General features: G+C 45.9%; 1 protein-coding gene across 2 annotated transcripts; it reads right to left on the reverse strand.

Annotated features, from left to right (window-relative positions):
* Positions 1–456: 456 nt before the first annotated feature.
* On the reverse strand, positions 457–18,882 carry MEDAG (mesenteric estrogen dependent adipogenesis). 2 transcript variants are annotated; one of them, XM_053672922.1, is made up of 6 exons: positions 18,434–18,882; positions 12,817–12,915; positions 7,479–7,588; positions 4,295–4,407; positions 3,569–3,854; positions 457–1,824 (listed from the first exon to the last, which is right to left on the reverse strand). In XM_053672922.1, exons 1-6 carry the CDS (start codon positions 18,709–18,711, stop codon positions 1,700–1,702), a joined length of 1,011 nt encoding a protein of 336 aa, XP_053528897.1. In that variant the 5' UTR covers positions 18,712–18,882; the 3' UTR covers positions 457–1,699. The 2 variants fall into 2 exon arrangements, with proteins under 2 accessions (XP_053528897.1, XP_036985468.2); XM_037129573.2 differs by lacking the exon at positions 12,817–12,915 and having other exon boundaries at positions 18,434–18,857.
* Positions 18,883–21,323: the final 2,441 nt, after the last annotated feature.

Below are 21,323 nucleotides of genomic sequence, written 5' to 3' on the forward strand. Positions count from 1 at the left end.
CATTTGGTTCATAGTTGACTAGTCTTTTTATGACAAGAAGAAACTTCCAGACCTTTAGTTCATTCTTGGAGTGCTTACTGATGGGTTTTCTTAACTCAGATACTCTAAAAAAAATATTCTTTGTCAATTTTTGTGAATCAAGAGAGTTTCTATTTCCTTTGGAAAGCATTTAACATTTGATATCCACCCAAGGTTGATTTGTCCTGGTATAAAACTTATTTTATTGTTAATACTCCTCATTTGGCACTGAGTTGAATAGCAACTGTTTATCCTCTTCTATTACTGAGAAGCATTCTCTCTTCTGAAAAATCATATCAAATTGTTTCTTTTCTCCAAATACCGCATAGTCCAGCTCTTCAACAGGCTCTGGAAAGTGTCTGTGGACCACAATTCTCCTGGTAATTTAGTAAGATAGCAGGCAAATACACAAAGCACAATGGAAAGATCACACATTACTTGGGTTACAAATTTAATCAATTTTGTGTTGAACAGTAAGAAAAGTTTAATTGCACAAAGGTACATAACATTTCAAATATAAAAGACAATTGGTAGTGCTATCAAAATACAGTAAAAATTTGTAAATGTTATATAAAAATTATACTCAGAACCCAGAAGTCTTCTTCATTATAAGTATATGGAGTGATTCATTCATGCAGGTTTTATATATAATTTTTTTTTCTTTTTGAAGAATTCCATTATAGCTCTGAGGTGATAAAATGCATTGATGTAACAATGTATTGTGGTAACGTTGTATAGCTTTTTTCTATTTTGCTTTTAGTGTTAGGGTTGCTAAAAGCTTAATTAATTAACCAACTGGTATGGGGGCATAAATGGTGATAGCAGACTTGACTTGGGGTGGTAAACAATACAATATACAGGTGATGTATTGTAGAATTGTACCCCTGAAACCTATATAATTTTATTAACCAATATCACCCCAATAAATCCAATAAGAAACTTAAAAAATACCCAATTGACATAATGCGCTTTCAGTCAAGAGGGCACTGCCGAGATCGCAACCCTCCTCCTGTCACCGTGTGCACATCCCCTGGCCTCCTTCTACGCAGCCCACTTTGTTACGAGGGAGGCCAAGGGAGCTCAAATTTTAGGCAGTGGGTGGCGGGGCTGCCATCCTACCAAGCTGGCCAACCCCCCAGCAAACCCCACCTGGAATGGTTCTGCTAAAGGCAGAATGAGGAACACATGTGCCTTCCAATGAAAGTTGTCACAGGCTTTTTGCCAGCCAGGTTTGCAAGCGAATAGCACAGCTCACCCCAAGCTGGCCTGAGTTTGGGTTCAAACAAGGGTATCTCAAGCAGAGGGCGAAACCCTGATTTATGAAGCATCATGGTAAACACCCAAGTCAGACTGGTCCCACGGAAGCTGCCAGAGAAACTCCCAGGGTGCCAAGGTCACAGATGAAGCACTCAGAACCCTGCTAGTCCCTCTGCCTCTTCAGAGAAGTGTTCAAAGGAGGGGCTGCCCCAGCCATGTGGCCAGGGCCCTCCCATCCTGAAGTCAGCGGCATGGCGCCTGCTGGGGAGGCACCCACAGACCAGGAAAAGCAGTGCTCCAAGGAGCAGAAGGTGGACCAGTGGGTGGAAGGCCTGCCCCCCAGCTCCGCCCACCTCCCAACTCCCCTCAGCCATCAAGTCAGCCTGGAGTGCAGGAGGAACTAGATAGAACAGGTCCAGTCCAATCAGAGAAACTGGTTAGGTGCCTCTTCAGATTCCAGAACCCTTGGAAATGGTAATTCTGCCAAAAGGGGCTCCATCAAAGATGATCTTGGTGACAGACTGCAGTTAAAAACTTCATCTATTGAACCTGAAAAATGAAAATTGGGCATTTTTACCATCACTGGAAAACAGAAGGAATCCCACAGTGCCTTTAAAACTCATAAAAGACAACGAACCATTTCAATACTAAAGAGAGAACCCTGGCCTCCTCAGAAATTCTCAAAAACTCAATAGAAATGGGTAGTATTTTGTTTAGCAAAAGGACGTGGGGTATCATTTGCTTTTACAGGATGGGGTAGATTTGCAGTAAGTTTCACAAACCCTTTCTCACTAATGACAAAAGGCCCACAGTTGGGACAGCCCAGGACAAAGGTCGGGTTTTGAGAATGAGGAGGAGCTGAGCTAACAGATCACCCCAGGCAGAGCCGTGGAGGTCAGGCTGGGCACACCTGCCAGGGCCACCGGGCATCTTGGCTGTGCCCTCTGCCAAGCATAATGACTCTGGTCAGCCTTGAAGAAAGCTTCCCCATTGCTCTGGAGTGGAAGTGGCCCCAGGGCTGGCTCAGAGTTAATTTTAAGGAAGCACAGCCCAACTTCACACGTCCCTGGTATCTCTGGGATGGCAGCAGACACTGCACAGCCACAGGACAGAGGATGAGTGATGCTGAAACAGCAAAACCCTGCCCAAGCTGCTATGGTCAGTGGGTGAGGCTGGAGGAATGTCACAAAAAAGACCAGGCATCCAGGACTGCCACAACCAGACGAGCTCATCTTCCCCACAAAGGGGGGGAGTGTATAACACGCCCCCCAAAATGGCTGCAAAGGAGCAGAGTGCAGAGGAATCTTTGTAAGGAGCATCCAGACAGAGAAAGCTAAAGAGACGTAGGATGAGGGGGGAGAGGGTAAGAAAGGAGAGAAAGCAGAGGAGGAAGAGGGGAGACATATAGGGAGGAGGGAGAAAAGAGAAGGAAAGGGAGGGGATGCGGAGAAAGAGAGAGGGAGAGACAGTGATAAGAGGGGCTGCTGCTTCCAAGGTAAGAAATAGCCAGAGTAAACGTTTTTGCTATAAACATTGGAAGAAAGCAACTGTCATTAAATACAATTAATTGAAGACTGTATTTTACATTTGAACTCTTTGAAAACTGTCAGTTCACAGAGACTGGTGTTTTCTGTTGTTTGTTTGTTTGTTTGTTGGAATTGGAGCAAAAATCCTGATTCGAGGAAGCTGCTTTCCAGCCAGGTGGCCCGGGACAGGGAGAACCGGCTCAGAGAGGGTGTGATGGGCAGGTGCCGCGGGCTCTGCCCCACCAGTCTCACGAGGCTCCCAGAAGGCACCAATGTAACATTTAGTTTGTTCTGTGGGACATTCTCAAGAGTTATTTTGTGGTCTTACAAACTCTGGAGAACCCTGCCTGTTTTTGCTGACATAAAACTGATAGCAATCAACCATGTATGCACCTCCTTCAGCTGACACTTCTGTTCACATTCTGTTGCCCAGAATATGCACATCAGGGAAGCATAATTCTTTCATCATATTTAAATAAATGTTAATAAAATTCAAATAAGCATTAATAGATACTTAATAATATATTTTAAAATTATTTTCTGGGTATGCTGCACAATGTTGGTAGCTTCTACATCAGAAAACTTTAAGGAGCCCAAAAGGAAATGTCATTATATTTCTTTTTGGTAGTCTCACTTCTTACTTTCTGAATAATGTAGTATATTATATTCCCCCATTATCAAAAGGCCTTATCTTTTCCATTCACTGGCTTTCCTCATTATACTATTCTATGCTTTTATTTATTTAACTATGAGAATTTTTAACACACCTCTGGAAGTTACACTGAATTTTCGGTCAGAGAAACTGCTTCTTCGGATCAGTGGTTCACTCATTTTTTCCAGAAATAGTTTAATTGTCTCCTTCTTTTCTGGACTTGAACTTGACAAATTCAGAACTTTTCCATTCACTTGTACAGTAGAATTGCTGAGCCCAAGCCAATAGAAGAAATCAAATAATGCGTCAGCTTTGAACTCGTAGGCAAAGCTCAAATTTTCTCCATTAACCACCTCATTTCCCAAAGGGAAAAAATTCTTCACTGCCTCTTGAAAATCAAACTGAAAGAGAAACATGTGATGAATTTCATGCATATAAGGATAATGGTACATCCTAGAATTCTGTGTCACCACAGAATCATATTACAGAAATAACAACTGCCCAAATGTCCAAAATGTCACACCCCTTATTTCTCTTTCATTCAGACAGATATTTTTAAACAGTTGCCTTAACTTTTTCAAAACAGACCTATGCATTTGCATCATATTACATCTACAGACCTTGGAGTGCTCGGTCAAGGTGACATTCATTATTATCCCATTTCTAATAAGTTGCTGGAAACTCCGCCCATTTTATTGGCAGCAATGATGAAGCAACAGCAAACATCTGTGTCTGGATACAACTAAGTTAGAGCTAAGCTCTCAGGACTCAGCCCTACATAAAATGCTTGAAACCTTCCGTGTTTGGTCGCCGCCCTGGATTCAGACAGGCCAACACTTACTTGCAGCCGGTAGCTTTCTCCAATCACTGAGGAAATGACCATGTCCATCCCTTGCTCTATCTGTCTTCTGATCTTGGGGTGCCTCGTGTTCACAAGGAAGCCGTATGTTCTTTCTACAAATTTGGAAGCAGAATTCAAAGAGAAGTGTGCATGTGTGACAAAGTACTGATTCCCACCTTACTTGCAGATTTCATTCATTTTTAGCCTCCCTCACTGCAAAGCCTCACTAGATTTCTAGAAACATTTCTGAGATTTTTGCATATGTGAAGGAAGCAGGCTACATTTTGTTGCTCTTGCCTGGGAAACTGGAAGTTGGAAGTCCTGTTTCATCAGAGGTGAGAACTGAGCCTCTAGCTGTGTATGCAGCGTAGGGAACTAAGTGAGAAACACAGGTCAGCCAGTTTTTATGCCTCGGCCTTGCTGTCACCAACATGTCTTCCTCTGCAAAGCAAAACTTTAGCCAAGTCCAGGGCAGGAAGGTGCTCCGTGCCTCCCCTCCCCCAACACCTCCTCCCCAGGGACTGGCTTTCATCACATCAAAGGGCTGGCCTGGAGTGCTAAGGGTCAAGGCGATTTGAGATGCACTCTCCTCCATGCCCCAACAATTCCCAGTGGGAGGAAAAAGTCCCTCTGGTTGCTGCAATTATACCATGTCTGTGTCCTGGCACAGTTGCGTTTTTGTCATTTGTCTTAGTTTGTTTTTTGGTAAACTCTTAAATCCAATTCTGTCCAATTCTATACAGTCTAAACAAAAGGAAGGTTGCTTACTCATTAGGAAATCTGAAATACTATTAACCAACAACCCCTTAACTTTTCAGCTCCCAGAAATCCCTTAATTTCTCAAGTGCTTCTTCTAGAGAGACATATAACACATCGGACTGGCCAAAAAGTCTGTTTAGTTTTTTTCTGTAAAAGACACATTTTTCATGTTCACCAATAAATTTATTGATTTGGATATTCTGAGTATGTCAGCTATCTCCCGTGTGGTATAACATTGATTATTCTCAATTAATGTTTTAGTTTGGTCGCTATCAACTTCAGCTGGTCTACCCGACTGTGGAGCATCATCCAGCGAGAAATTTCTGGCACAAAACTTTACAAACCACTTCTGACACATTTTATTTGTCACAGCACCTTCTCCATACACTGTGCAGATCTTTTCTTGCGTTTCAGTTGCATTTTTACCTTTTTTGAAATAATAAAGCATAATATGCTGAAAATGTGTATTTTCTTCCATCTTTAATATTAGAATGGCTACTCAAAATTCTCTAACTTTGATAAGTTTTTTAAATGGCAATATGACAGCTGTCACAATGCAATCTAATAAAATTGTTTCAAATAAAATTAAAGACAACTAAGCACTAGTAGAGCCATGTTACCAAAAAAAGAAAACAACCCCCAAACAAACTTTTTGGCCAACCCAATAGATTGTTGGCCTCTTTTTAAACACCATGGACCAGCCATTAGGCAATTTTGAGAACTCAACATTTGGCCTTGGCCTTGAGCACCAAGCCTGTGGTCCACCAATACAGACAGCGTCACTGAGCTTTGCACTGGCCTTATTCATCTCAGTTTTCCTACCCCTGTCTTTCTCCCAAATTATTTTTTTCGTCACTTTAGATATAAACTAATCTATATCCTTTTTGAGATGAGATATAACAAAACAAGGGAACAATTTTACACCTTGAATTAACTGTTACACAAACCAAGCCAGGACCTTCGGGCTCCTTGCACGCCCAGGGCCCACATGCGCCACAGCCCTGCAGCCAGCACAGCCCTGAAGGACGCCTTTTACACTCAGACCCTGACTGCTTGTATTATTACAACAAACCTCTGGGGATAACAGTAAATTGTAAGTTAATGGTGGCTTTTTCTAATCTGTATTGTATAAAAGTAGTTTATAATAGCATCAAGGCCAAACATCATGTTACCTTAATCCCAATTTTCATAATTTAAACTTTACCATTTTAATTAAGCTTCTTGTATCATAGAATCTCTACAGTTCACGGCTTTCTTCACAACGAACCAGAGCCGGGTTTCTGTGCCTCCTTTCACAATAGTTACACAACTGCGCACCTTCTGTAGGTCACCCACACATACCTCCTTGTGGCACTCCCACCACTTTCATTAAAATGTTAAAGTGGAGAGGTCTCTTACTCTTACCTAAGATCCTCCTGAAAGATGGACCAGAAGGGGTACTTAATACATCTGTGAATTTTACCCCTAGAGAACTCTCTGGTTTCCTGGCCATCATGAAGCCAAATAACATCAGGGGCTCAGATGTTCCAATGAGCACTGCTAGTTACTGTGTGTTCTGTTCCTGGCCCCTCGTAACTTTGAATTATGAAGTGAGCAGAAAATCTGAGTGACTGAGTGAAATTGGCTCCAGGAGCCTGGAGGAGACTGAATGTTTAAGGAAGTTTCTTTGGAATTTGCAGATCCTTTATTACCTCGGACTCACATTAAGAATGTTATTTAGAAGTAAGTTTCAGAGATTCTATTACCATTATGTCCATGTGGAATTTGAGTTAATGTAGCTGTTAACAGTCAGTCTGATCTCTTGAAAGAAACCATAAAGAGACATTTCTAAAATTGAAATTTTAATATAATAGCATGAAACACAAAAGCATCTACAGATACTTATTTTATCTTCATTTTCTCATCTATAAAATGGGGGCAGTCTCTGTACCTCCCAGGTAGGATGACCATGCATCCTAGTTTGCCCGAGTTGGTCCAGAAGAATTATTAACAGTACGTACTTTCATGCTAAAATGTTCCCATCTGAATGGCATACAGCCCTGCAGGGCTGTGTGCCAGCTGACACCAGAACAGACCCGAACACCTGAGTGTCCCCTACATGGCAGACAGTATTCCATACTGTCATCTTCACCACTCCAGTCACTTTTGCAACCACTGCAGGCTCAGAATGTGAAATCGATCTCTGCCTTGATAGGAAGTACAAAAGAAAACTCAGAGACAGATGCCTAGTGCTCCAGGCTCACGCAGGGTTTCATCTCCAGGCCTGTGCTGCACTTCAGACGGCCTGACACAGCAGGCCGCGTGCTCCAGCCTGTTACACTCCAACACCCACCCCGCCACCTCCGCACCAGTTTCTACGCCGTCAGCATGCCTCAGTCGAGAAGCCCAGCAAAACACAACCACACCAAAATACTTAGATACTGACCTTTTGAGGTGTCTTTTCTGGTCCGTACATTAATAAAGAACAGCATCGGTTTACTCAGTATCATTTCCCGGTAGTCTTTATAATCGCAGTAGTTGGTCAGTTCCACATATCTACGAAAAAAGCAGAGACAGGTGCCAATGTATGTACCCCCCTGTCTAAGGAAGGGGATGTCTCGACAGGTGCCTGCCACAACCATAGTCCCTTTGAGAGAAGTCCTCTCAAATATGTCCTGGAGGAGGCAACCACATTTTGTATCCTATAAATAAAGCGCTCTCTCTCTCTGCAGGTCAGCCCGAGACCACCATGTACCCCAAAGCCGGTCCTGGTTATTGGGGTGGCCTGACACCAGTGCCTGGCTCTCAGATGATAACCAGTACCATCTATTTCTGGGGCTGTAAGAGTTCATTTGAAGCCACCAGAGTCCTATGTCTGTCTGGGTTGAGAACAAATCACACTCAGTAAGTGGAATTAGTGGGTTTTCCCCAGTGCAGTCGTCCATATTACCAGTGGGTCTACAATCTTCCTTCTCCCCTCTTCCCTTCTTTAATTCCAAAATAAACCCAGCCCCTCCACGGATGACACATAAACCAATATTCATATGAACTAATTCACATCACCCTGACCTTGAGCTTGTACAAGTAAAGAAAAACTACTAATGGTAGACCTCTGCTAGGGGTCCCATTAATTGAGCTCCCTTGGTTTTCATTCATTATCTGAGCCTGAGAAGATCTTTTCCATTTTGACTCTGTTATCTAGAACAGCAGCTTTCTCTCCACACTCTACAAATTTCCCAAGCTGTCTTTCTAGGCCTCTACCCACATTGTTGATTTAAAAAAAAAAAAAAAAAAAAAAGGCTGATCCAAATGTAAATTAGTTTCCACCAAGAAGATGGCTAATTTTCTAACCAAACCCAAGCTCTCTGCCATGAGGACATAGGCAGTCCAAATGGCACCCAGTCCCGCAGGCTGGAGGACACACTGCCCCAGTCCTTCTTTACCATGGAGCTGGGTCCACAGGTGGCCCAGCTATGGGAACGTGAACCAACGGAATGGCCATCGTGGTGACAGCATGGGCTGCTTTCGCTACACTGCACTGTGTCTGCTTCCGACACCGAGTCAAAGGCAGAGAGAGCTCTGTGTTTCTTTCTGGTTTGTTGTCCTTCAGTGTCTGACATGAAAATCACAGCCCTGGAGAGCTCCTGGCAGCCAGGAGCAGTGGCACCACAGTCCCCCCACTCACCTACGACCCACAAGCCACTTAGACGGGCCAGTGCACAAGACCCTGACCATGACATGGGTCAAGAGCACGTGGGAGAATACCTGCCCCTGAGTCAGAAAAACACAGCTTCCACTTATCTGTCTCCCAACTTGTTTTCTTACAAGCATGTCATTATCTTTTGGAGGGGCTTGTCAGACCTGATTTTGAGAGCTTTTAAACCTAGCCCCTGACGGCGACTCTAAAATGCTTCCTGCCTTCTGATTCACCAGGCTTTTAACACAGTCTCCACCTCTCAGCCCAGGGACACGGGCAGTGGTCAGGTGGCTGCGGGGCACACGAGAGGAAAGGGGGAGTGGGTGGGTGTTGATGTTCAGGGGTGAGAAGGGCAGGAGTAAGGTAGAAGAAAGTGGGAGTGGAGAAGGGGTGAGGGACCTGGGAAGTAATAAGGGGACAGACTGGGTGTGAGATGCAGACCAGGGATTTTGAATGACCCTTTCTCTGTCCATCCCCTGCCCTCACCTTCACAGAACAGTGTGGAAGGAGGACGGGATGAGGCGAGGCACCTGAAGGAGAGACACTTGTATTCCACATCCACAGAGACAGAATGTTCCTGTTCTTCTTTGTCTCAAGTGACCAACTGCCAAAAGGCACTGGAGAAAGGAAGCAAAGGAGAAGGAAAGAGAAAGGGGCCGTCCTTGCTGATTCACTCGCTCTCATTCATTTGACCACACTCTGAGTAGCTAGGACCGCAGGACACCAGGTAGGCACTCACATGGGCCTTGTCGCATCTGAGGAGCTCAGGGCCTAGGGAATGGGCATGGGGAAGAGGGTGGCAGTACAGGGTCACACCAGGGCTCTCTCCTACCCTCTGTCATCCATCTACTCAGCCACCAAGAACCTGGCCGGACAGGCAAGAGCAGCCTTGGAAGAGGAAAGGCAGGTGAGGGCTGTGGTTGAGGGTTGGGAGGGTGTAAGATGCAGAGGGAGAAAGGGGGAAGGAAACTCTTATAGCAGTAGAGGAAAGGCAAACATCTGCCTAAACATCAGAAAGACAGATGCATGATGTCAGGGCAGGAGTCAGGTGCCACCTGTGAGCCACCCGAGGTGGATTTTCACAGTCTCCCCGCTTGTTTATCACAGTTAACTGACAGTCACTTAAGTATGTAATACTTCCCTGAGTGACTCCTCTGCTCTCTCCACATCCACAGTCTGTCATTCTCCAGCATAGCCAGAAAATCTGTAGTTTTGATGACACTATTCTGATGACACAAATGACAATCCTTGCCTCTGCCTATATAATTGATTGACATCCAATTCAAGGTGTCATCGGTAGGAAAAAGATAAAAATTTCAACTTGAGAAATGATCATTGGGTGCAAAAATAACCAGTTTGCTCCAGAATTCTGTGGAAGGCTTTCTGGAATGTTCTGGGGCTCACAGGGCTGGTTTTTGAGGTGCTCAGAAAAGGGGGCTGGCTGATGGGGGCTTCTGATAGCCACACGCTGACTTTAATAGGGCACCTACACCTGAGTCATCCTTTTCTTTTAGGGTCTGAATGTGGTAAGATCCCCTGATTAATAAAACTATGCTCAACATACTTTAATCTTCCTGTGATGTCTTAGAGGCATTTTTAGGATGTTAATGGGCCTGTAAAGGTCATGGCAGAGCATGGCAGTTATCCCTGTAACTCATACATGCAGAAATGCTGCTTATATGAGACCTCTAGTAACAGAACTCACAGGTAAGAGGCAAGATCCCTACCTACTAAACCAGGGCACAAATAAGAACTACCTCCTCCAACCATCTTTTCCCAGTCTCCCAGTTATGGTCCCATTGTTAAACACCTCCTGAATTCCAGTGAAATAAAGAAATATGAGTATTCCTTTGGAACTAGCTCTTATAAAATCTGGACATGTAAGTCACCAAAATAAAAAAAGACTGAGGACCAAGTTATTAAGGAGGAGCCTTACTAGACTGTATTAGGGGGTTGTGCACATTTCTGAATTACTAATGCAAATACCGCTTTTGTGTACTGGGTACTTTATTACATTTGCTGACATTATCATTAGGGAAGAAAAGCAAACAGCTGAAGATGGTTCCTTCAAACTCTCATGTCTTTGTGGCGTTTACCCTGGGCCCACCCAACCCAAATGCTGACTGAAACTATTTTCTTGCCACTTTTTAAGTATATTTTATTGATTATGCTATTACAGTTGTTCCAATTTTTTTCTCCCCCTTATCCCCCCTCCCCCCTGCACCCCACCACCCTGCAGCATGCCCCCCAGTTCATGTCCATGGGTTGTACATATAAGTTCTTTGGTTTCTCTATTTCCTATACTATTCTTAACCTCCCCCTATTTTATGCCTTACCAATTTATGCTTCTTATTCCCTGCACCCCCCCCACATTCTCCCCCTGACTGATAACCCTCCAAGTGATCTCCACTTCTGTGATTCTGTGCTTGTTCTAGTTGTTTGCTTAGTTTTGTTTTGTTTTTTTTTTTTATTTATTTTGTTGTTCAAATACAATGTGTTTTTTTAGGTTCGGTTATTGATAGTTATGAGTTTGTTGTCATTTTATTGCTTATAGTTTTTGATCTTCTATTTCTTGGAAAAGTCCCTTTAACATTTCATATAATAAGGGCTTGGTGATGATGAACTCCTTTAACTTGACCTTGTCTGGGAAGCACTTTACCTGCCCTTCCATTCTAAAGGATAGCTTTGCTAGATAGAGTAATCTTGAACGTAGGTCTTTGCCTTTCAGGACTTGGAATACTTCTTTCCAGACCCTTCTTGCCTACAAGGTCTCTTTGGAAAAATCAGCTGATAGTCTAATGGGAACTCCTTCGTAGGTAACTCTGTCCTTTTTCCTTGCTGCTTTTAAGGATGTTAGAACATTTAAAATTGTCCCAGAGGTTCCTACACCTCTCATTATTTTTTAATTCTTCTTTCTTTATTCTGTTCCAGCTGGATGTTTATTTCTTCCTGTTGTTCCAAATTGTTGATTTAAGCCCCAGTTTCCTTCTGTTCACTGTTGGTTCCCTGTATATTTTTCTCAATTTCACTTTGTTTAGCCTTCCTTTCTTCCTTATTTTGCAACCAAGCTCAACCAATTCTGTGAGCATCCTGATTACCAGTGTTTTGAACTCTGCATCAGATAGGTTGTCTATCTCCTCATCACTTAGCTTTCCTGCATTTTTGATCTGTTCTTTCATTTGGGCCATATTTATTTGATGCTGGGCATGTGTTATGTGTTAAGGGGCGGAGCCTTAAGTATTCACCAGGGCAAGGCAATCCTCTTTGCTGCGCTGTGGCGCTGCCTGTGGGGAGGGGCCAGAGAGGGAACAGTGCAGCTCACCTGCTCTGCTCTAGCCCCACTTTCCAACAAACTCTCCTGGGAAACTAGGATTTTCTTCTGCCTTTGCAACCCCCACAGTGTTTTACCGCTACAGGTTTTGAGTCTTATTTTTCTGGTCAGCCAGCCACTCCTTGTCTACATGGTCCACCACCTTGCTGCGGGTCCTCTCCACCCCTACTACCAATCTGGATGAGTGTTTCCTGGAGTCCTTGGGTGTCAGAGTTCCATGCAGTTTGATATTCTGGCAGTTATGATTGTTTGTTTGTTTGCTTTTTATTGGTTACTATCCTTCTTGTGGTTGTGTGAGGAAGTAAAACATTTCTCCCTACGCCTCCATCTTGGCCAGCCCCCTGGCTGAAACTTCTTACACCTGGCTCCAATCCAAAGTCTGAAAGGCAGAACACTGGATAGACAGCATAGTGATTTGAAATGAAAAGATCTAGTTCATGCCCGTGACTGATTATATGAACTCAGTTTCATAGCCACAGCCCACTGTAACCTTGAGTGAATTACTTCACCTACCTGAACCTGTGCCCTTCTAGAAAGGGATACAGGAATGATGCCTTCTGCTTAACAATTCAGTGTAGTACAAGTACTGTTGACATACATACTTGGGCCCATAGTAGATGCTCAACAAATATGATTAGTATCTGTAATCCTGGCCAACTCTGCTGGCGACAGGGTGAATGAAGTTCTATAAACTTCTGACACCCAACTAGGGCTGGCTTCATCCGTGTTAGCAGGAAAAGAGGACAAACTGAGTACCTGAAGAATAAATGAGCAAGACGTTCTTCCTTGCTCCAATTTCTATCCTCACCTTTTCCATCTGGAAGGCTAAAGAGCACAGCTTCATGAAGGCAGTATCTGAAAGGTGGGGCCAGGAAGGAACACTGAATTTTTGGTTCTAGCGAATCAGGACCACCCATCTTCTAAGACACCTCACTCTTTCTGGAGTCCCTTCAGGGTCACATCATCTAGCATGATCTGAAAGCTGCTCCCAATTTCCCTTGGCTCTGACAACTTACTGCTCAAAGAAGAATGGGAATCCAAACCTATGGCTTCCATCTGGGGGTGTGTGTGTTCATTTAAAAAATATGGAGAGAGGAGAAGAGAAAAAGAGAAACACATGTTGAAACAGTCCTTGTGTAGAAGGCCCAGAAATTGCCTGAAAGTTCATCATCCTTTGCTGTGACACCAGCAAAAGCTTGCAGGGACCTTCTGCTCTGGGGAGCACATAGGATGGCCTTCCTGTGTTTCCAGTGTTAACGTGATAGCTTTATGAGGAGCCTCACCTAAGTTCTTAAACAGTTTTCTTCTTTTGTCCCTATTGTAGTGAAATTAGGCAAAAAAAAAAATTAGACTTATCACTATGTTGTCTGTGCCGCAAATCAAGGATACCCACAGTTGTTCATGCATTTAGTAATTCAGCCATCAATTATTGATGCACAGTACACAGAACAATTCATTCATTCATTCATTCACTCATTCAATAAACATTTGCTAAGCACCAACAATGTGCTAGGCACTAGGGATGTGGATGACAAAGGAAATAGTCTTGCTTTCAAGAAGCATACAGTCCACTGAGGAGACAGGTAAGGAGTTGCGCCATTTCAATGTGAAATGATAGCTAAGACCTTGTTGCTGAAAGTGTGGCCTTTGGACCAGCAGCAATAGCGTCACACGGGAGCTTGTGAAACTGCGGATTCTCAGGCCCCTCTGCAGGTTTATCCCATGGGAACATTCATCCATACCATCCCCAGGAGACTGGTGTGCTTACCTAAAGTTTGGGAAACACTGGTGTAAGACCTGGTCCCTCCCACTCAGAGGCTTACAAACTAGTTCATTGTTCAAACACCCAAATGGTGGAGGAATGCACAGTTCTCTGCATTCAGTGTCCACTCTCCATGGGTTTATGTCCCGGTTATTTAAATAAGAAAGAGCAAAGCAGGAGGGCCCTAGAATTAGAACCATTTACTGAGCTGAGACAAGCACTGGAAGAGTGATCCTTCTGTCAGGCCCAACATTCTGCCGCTGGCTGGGCAACGCAGAGGAGAGGAGGAGTCACAGCTTAGCCAGGCCGTGGGGGAAATGGGCTGGCTGCACCCAGGCCTCCGGGCTGGCATGTGGCAAGGATCAGGCGAGCTGCAAGCAAAAGTAGACCAGAGTGTGTCTGGAAGTTCAGAGCAAGGCTCCCAAGAAAGGCAGGCAGGAGAGAAGGCAGCGAAGCCTCACAGCTTTTCAATCATCGGATCTGGATTTGGTTTCTATCTCTGTGACTTTTGATGGTGTCAAGATCTATTTTCTCACCTGTAAAATCTAGCTGACAAAAGATACCCTGTAGAGTAGCTACAAGATTACATAATATGTGTGAAGCACTTGGCTTTGGGGGCTGCTTAATAATAATAATAATAATAATAATATAAAAGCTAACATTTGTGAAGTAAGCAATATATAAGCAATAATTATTTTAAGGACTTTATGAAATTTCATTCTGAACAGCAACCCTATGAGGGTGATGAATTATCATTCCCATTTTACAGCTGAGGAAACTGAGGCACAGAGACAAAGTAACTTTCCCAAGTCACTGAGCCAATAAACACAGAACTCAGATCCCAACCAAGGCCTCTGGTCCTGGCCCTCCTGCCCATCCACACTTACTCCAGACTGACTCTTATAAAAGTCACAGCTCAACAGAATGACAATTACCTCTCAGGAGCACTCGGTGTTCTGTGACTAGTATGCAGAACTGGGCAGGTCATCAAACCTGAGACTCAGACATGGGGACCAAGGCCAAGGACTGGTCAAGAAGGCAGAACAGGAGCCCACTGAGTGCAGCAGCAGCAACAGTGACTGCTGCCCACTGCATGTGGAGCTGTCACTGCTTCCACACCTCCTGGCCTCAGTCAAGGTCGATGCTGAGAGGTGGGCCTGGGCTGGCAGATGGAGTCCAAGCACCTCCCATCATGGGGTGGGGGTGATGCTTCCCCAGCACAAATCCATGGTCCAGCCCCACCTCTATGAGTCTCCTCCTCCAACTCCCTGCACTCTCTGCCCCTGGCAGCTGCCCTCCAGGTGAGTGTGACTGTCACCCATCCAACAGCCAGTCGGACACAGGCAGGAGCAGGTCACCTCTCTGCTTTGTGTGGCTTCTTTACAAAAAGCAAAAGTGACTTTTGCCTTTAGGTTGATTATACAAGATGAGTAATGGCTGATTTAATTTCAGTTATTTTTTTGTAGATTCAGGAAGCTCATGCCAATGCTGCTGCTGTCTACAGTAAGGCAGAATGATCGCAGATTCAAAGTGGTTTGCTGAACATGCACGTTCGTAGTTAGATGAGGCTGCATAGGTGCCTCGGCTCCATGCTCCCCAGCATCCTACTTAGGTTCAGTACCTGACCTCTCCCGATCCTAATTTCTCATCTGCAAAAAGGGGACACAGTAGTGCCAACTTCATAAGCTTTTGTGAAATAATAGCTGTAAAACACTCTGGTACTCAAAGCAAACATTAGTGGCCACTGCTGTTATTGTTGGGCTTATTTTTAGTACCCAAAGCAGCCTCTTTCATGCTAGGAGAACACTGAAAAGCAGGGATTATAGCTCCTCTTTGCCCAGCATTTGCCATTACACCTCAGTCAGAGGCTACATTACAGAAAAAAAGGTGTGTGTGTGACAGTTAATGGCAAGTTACACCTGACATCCTAAGCAGGTTTCGTCTGCAACACGAATGGAAATCCAGAGCTTGAAAGAAAAGTAATAATAAAGGTTTTGCCATCAATCCCACAAAGCAGGACAAATATTTTTAAAGCAAGCTCTCAGGAGCGTTAAAGCAGTGGGGGCCAACCAGAAAGGTTCCCAGCACCCTAGGTTTCCGTAGGTTTGTATGTAGAAAAATGTTCGAGTATCAGAAAACAAACCAGAGTAAGTTGAGCGAGTGAACCATAGGAATGTCAGTAGCTCTTAACCTTTTAGGTTCCTTGGGAAAGGACCTCATAAAAACCACAGTGCATGCTTCTGAGTTCCCTGAAAAGAAGTCCTGCTAACCCTGAGGACTTATCCCACACCAAAAATATTTGTGCAATGCAGAAAAAGTAATTAGCAAAGTGGTGATTCTTAACCTGGTTCCAACTATGTCATAAACCACTCGAATGCTCAGCAACATTGGGTGTATCTCCAAGTTTCTGGGGAGAAGGTCTACATACTATTCCCCCAAATTCTATAGTCCAAAGTGATTAAGAATCATCGCTTTGCCTTCTTGATCAGCCAACCACCCCACCACCCCCCTGGCCACCTTCTCAGCTGCTCTTGGATGGGGGCCATCATACCTCAGGCAGGAATGTGGTGGCTTCAAAGATGAAAAAGTCACTGGAGTCCATTGCTCTAGGCCCCAACTCATTATGAAAAGTGGAAAGTACATGCAGGGGTACAGCCAACTCCAAAGATGACAAGGCAAACAGAAACTGGTACCCTTGCCAACAACTGCCTGACCTTGGGGAAATCCATACTAGAGTACTGCACCATGTTGGCCAAAACTGGTGTCCAGCACTGCCCTGGAAATAACACTGACCTGGGCATAACCTGCTAGAAACACTACAGTATGCACACTGGATGGCACTGACCCAGGTGCTCATATGATCTTTAACGGTCTGTCAGAACAGACAGGTAAAAAGCAAGTCATGCAAAATATTTTTGTAGTAAAACTGGTCAAAGCTTACTGAAAAAAGGAGGAAAGGAGGGAGGGAGGGAGGGAGGGAGGGAGGGAGGAATGGAGACTTTGGAGCAAGTGATTTGAGAGAAGAAGTTGTATGCTAGCCCCAAGGCCAAAAACAGCTGGGTAAATTTGGCAGAGCTGAGGAGCTGCAACATTGGAAGACTGAATTCTGACTATGCATATGCCCCATGTACCTGATCCACGAAAGCAAAACTCTCACTGCTGCCCATAACTCGGTGTCCCCCTCTTTCTGGCAGGCTCTCTCCATTCACAGCAGGTTCCTGCTCAGTCATCTTTCAGGACTGCACACCCAGTTACAAAAGCCCCTGCCGTAGGATGTTCCTAAGAAGACAGATGGTTCCTTCCATCACCCAAATTATTCTCAGGTGCTCCTTGTTCTTTCCTAAGGTATAAACATCATCACACAATTGCTTAGACAAGAATCTTGTTCTTGTTGGTTGTTTGCACCCTGGTCTGTGTGGCCTGGCCATTATTTATTCTGGATTCTAAACTGCCAGAGTTCCACTGCTATTTAATTTTCTTTTATGTAGGGGGTGTTCAAAGCAAGGGATTAATAACCAGGCTTCAACATCATTTAAAATTTTGCAGCACTGTTTGCTAAGACTCGGGGAGATGGCTCTGTCAAAAGCCTAACCTGTATATTAATTCTGGGCATTTTTATTTCTCATACTGTTCTCAAATGCACTAGTTAAATCTTCCCAAATCTGATTTCTAATTCAGTTTCTCCCAGGTCCCTGCTTATGGGTTGGAATTTTCAATTCACTAAGAAAGGGAGAAATTCTTGTCCGGGAATGGTTTTTCAGACATTCAAAGCCCTCATTCTCTTTGTGTAGAAAAGCTGTCCGAAGAAGGCATTTTAAATGCCATTTTGTTTGCTTGCCCCTCTTGGCTCCATCCCACCCACAGGGTGGCACAGTGCCCCTGTCTTTCCCAGGAGCAACGGGCTTTGTAATAGCTGGCAGGCTTACTCATCTCTGAATCATGCTCCATACCGCACTCGCCTGTTCCTGGCAGTCAGTTCTCTGCACAAACATAAGATACCAGCACACTCCCACACAGCACTTACTTTTGCCCACACGAAGGCCCACAGGACCCTGGGTTGGACTTCATGGGGCTTTGTTCCCCTCTCAGCTGTGTTTTATTTATTCATTTATTTGAAACACTACGGGAGGCCAAAGATGGAACACTTTGTACTACCTGTCACACGCTTCTCCACTGGGTCTCCTCCCTGGATAAGGCTCGAATTACACAAAACTGAGCGTTCTCACCCCTCACCCCCACCCCCATCTAAAGCCAGGATGTGAGTCCTCTGTAAACATCCCCGAGGGGTGTGTCCCCAGTTTGAGCTCATTTAACCCAGTTAAGGAGCCAGAAAGGGAAAATCACCCGCCAGTGACGTGCTCCGCGTTCCTTCCCACCCTACGCTCCTCTCCAACTCCCCCCCCCGCCCCAATCCGGTGCCCCTCCGGCCGACTTCTAGTGTGGCTGCAAATGTCAAGGGGAAGGGCGGAAAAGCCCGAGGGAGAGCTTTGGGCGTGGTGACGTCAGCAAGGAGAACGATCCAGGCGTGAGGCACCGAGGAGGGGAGGGCGGCGGGGGCCCCCGGGGACCCGGTGGCCAGGGGTGGGGATTGGGGGCGAGGGGCGCACTCACCTCTTGATGTAGCGGCTGAGGCGGCAGAGCTGCCCGTCCAGGCTCACGAGGCCGTCGCCGAAGACGTTGAAGCCCCCGAGCGCGGCCGCAGGCTCTTCGGGCCCGAGCACCGTGAGCTGGTCGCCGCGCAGCTGGAGGGCGCTGGGCAGCAGCCGCAGGAGCTGGGCCACCGGCAGCAGGGCCATCTCGCAGTCGCACGTCCACAGGCTGCGCAGCTCCCCGGACGAGATGGAGGTCAGGCTGGGCCTGGCCGGGGGTGCGCACGCCGCCGCCGCCATCCCGCGCGGAGGTCCGGGGTCTTCCTGCCCCTGTGCCGCCCGCTCACCCGCGCGGAGCGCTGCAGCCGGGACTGGAGACCGCCGCCGGACGCCGAGCCGCCCTTTTATCGCGCTCAGTGGCGCCCCGCCCGGCCGGGGGCACGACCCCAGGCCTCGGGGCCGAATGAGCACTACGAGAGCCGGGCGCGCTCCCGCCCCTCTGCGCGGCCCGCAGCCAACCCTTACTCACCCCATCCCGGGTCCCCAACTCTTCACCCCGGGCTGGGCGGACACCCACGGCGGGGTGGGGACTGGGGCCTTGGTGTCCACTCCAGCCCTTGGTGGGAGGGGAAGGGCGCCAGCATCCACCCTGGGCGGAGACCCTGCACCTGTGCATGCGGGGGTGGGGGCGGGCGTCCGTCGGCCTCTCACCGCGCCTGGGACGCAGGGCCTTGGGAAGACAGCCGGACCTCTGGTCCCCACTGTACGGCGCGTCGCAGGTTGCAGCCTGACGCCAGCCTTTGTCTCAGAGCCTGTTTCCTGCTCTTTTCGTTCCAGATCATACCCTACGTTTTCCCTCCATTCAGCCTTTCCTCACACTAGTTCCTTCCCCGCATTCCCTTCCTCGTACAGATTCCAGGGTGCTCACGTCACTTTTCCATGAAGCCTCTGTGAATCCCCTGTGGCTTTTATCCCATTGCTTCTACTCGCTTCTCGTGCAGGGGACCACAGGCCTCAGGGTGTCTGCCCAATAGTGGGGGTGGAGGGGACCAGCAGAGCTCCCTCCTGCGTGCCTCTACAAGTCCCCACAAGTTCATTTTCACAGTCAGTATATAGCAGCGCTTTTCAACCGGTGCGCTGCAAGAATTTTAAAACATTCAACACCTGACCATTTAGTCTGAGGGCACTTACCCTTTTCCCTTAGATTGTCAAAAAAAAAAAAAGACGACAGCCAACACAGCAATAGCTGTCCAATATGAATGAATCAAAATTATACCTACTTTTTATCAGGTCAGCAAAAAAAAATATTTTTTGGGTGTGCTGCAGAATTTCAGTAGTTAATCTGTGCCATGAGATGAAAAAGGCTAAAGATTGCTGATCTATAAATACTTGAGTGCTCATTCTGCAGACACACTGAATGGCTTAGTCTCCTGGGGTAGAAAATGGGACAATTTAATTTAATTTAATTGAACAACCATTTCCGAAACATCTACTAGGAGCCAAATAATCGACCGAGTTCTGAGAAGACTGGAAGAAATAAACAGAAGCCCTGCGCTTGCCCAATTTACAGTCTAATGCGGGGGCGGTGGGGGCAGCGACCAGCTTTCCCGCTGCAACACCTGAATGAAAAGCGTTGTTGGGAGGTCCCTGGATTTATGGGAGGAGAATTCAGCCCAGTTCTGAGGAGCTGAGCAACAGACTTCCTGAAGTCCTATAATTTAGAAATCTAAGTTAAAAGCTTAGAAAATACCTTTCGTTTGTCTTTTTATGTGCTCAGCATGGACCAATCGGCAGATTTAAGTCCAGTGAAGAGTCCTGGTATATCTCACTTAAACCCAGAATATAAATAACCACCATTCCCAAGTCCTTCCCACAGACACGGTTCCCTCAGCCTCAGTCCCAGCGGTTGAGCTTCTCTGAACAAATCTAAATCACCCAGCATGCACTGATCACAACTGAATCGACCTTTTACAGAGAGGCAGGGCAAATTGGTCTGTGATACCAGCACCCAAGGGGATTCTTTGGCAAAGTGAAGCCTGCCGACTGCCCAGAGGATGGGTGTGCAGTGGGCTGAGATGGAGTGCAGGACCCAGAGACTGCAGCTGCTACCACTGGATGGGGGACTGCAGTGCCTTAGACCTCAATGGCCCTGCACAGCCTTCTGTTTGCAGATCAAATATGGACCTGCCACTGCAGTGCATCAGGCCCCATATTAAACTCTGAAAGTACCGACAACAGCAAAACAAATAACCTGGGTCAAGGTGAATACTATAATAGATGTACAGACTAAGTACTTTGAAAACAAGGTCCAAAGAGTGGTTGCTCCTACCTGGGAGGCCCCAGGAAGGCTTCTCAGAGAATGCGACAAATGGGCTGGACTCTTAATACAGGGAAAGAGCTCTCAGGTAAAGGAGCTCCATCAATAAGAAACTGAGGAGAAGATTCCAGACCAGTCTGTTATGTAATAAGAGAAGGTATGGCCCTACTTGAGGCATGGGGACTTTTATATGGCTAAAGCAGACCAGGCCTGTTTGGGGCAAGAGGTGAGTTTTATAACAGATGAGACCCAGAAAGGGAAGTTGGAGCCAGACTGTGAGAGGCCTTCTGAGCTATCTAAGAACTTGGATTCTAAGGCAATAGGGAATTTTTTACTGATTTCGGGGAAGGAAGTAGTATAACTATACCTGAGTTCAGATACTGTTGGTTATGGCCACAGAGATGATGTTTTGAGGTAGGAAAACTAGATGCAGAGAGACCAGTTAGGAGATGGGGTTCATATCCAAGTAAGATACAATGAGGGTCTGAACTGGTTTACACAGCAGCTGTGGTAAAGGAGATGACAGGATAGATTTGAAATACACTTGAACTAGAGTCAGCAGGATTTGCTGAGCAAATAAATGGCAGAGGAAAGA

Source organism: Artibeus jamaicensis, unplaced genomic scaffold (assembly GCF_021234435.1).
Source record: "Artibeus jamaicensis isolate MK-2021 breed Jamaican fruit bat unplaced genomic scaffold, CSHL_Jam_final contig_793, whole genome shotgun sequence".
NCBI classification, from domain to species: domain Eukaryota; kingdom Metazoa; phylum Chordata; class Mammalia; order Chiroptera; family Phyllostomidae; genus Artibeus; species Artibeus jamaicensis.

What these genes read in the sequence shown, in the direction of transcription:
- MEDAG (XM_053672922.1), bottom strand. Translation starts at nt 18,711, where the DNA reads ATGGCGGCGGCGGCGTGCGCACCCCCGGCCAGGCCCAGCCTGACCTCC. An exon ending in CAGAAAAGACACCTCAAAAG is followed by an intron (nt 4,408 to 7,478) that starts GTCAGTATCTAA and finishes CCAAATTTGTAG; the next exon opens with AAAGAACATACGGCTTCCTT. An exon ending in GAGAAAGCTACCGGCTGCAA is followed by an intron (nt 3,855 to 4,294) that starts GTAAGTGTTGGC and finishes TTTCTCTTTCAG; the next exon opens with TTTGATTTTCAAGAGGCAGT.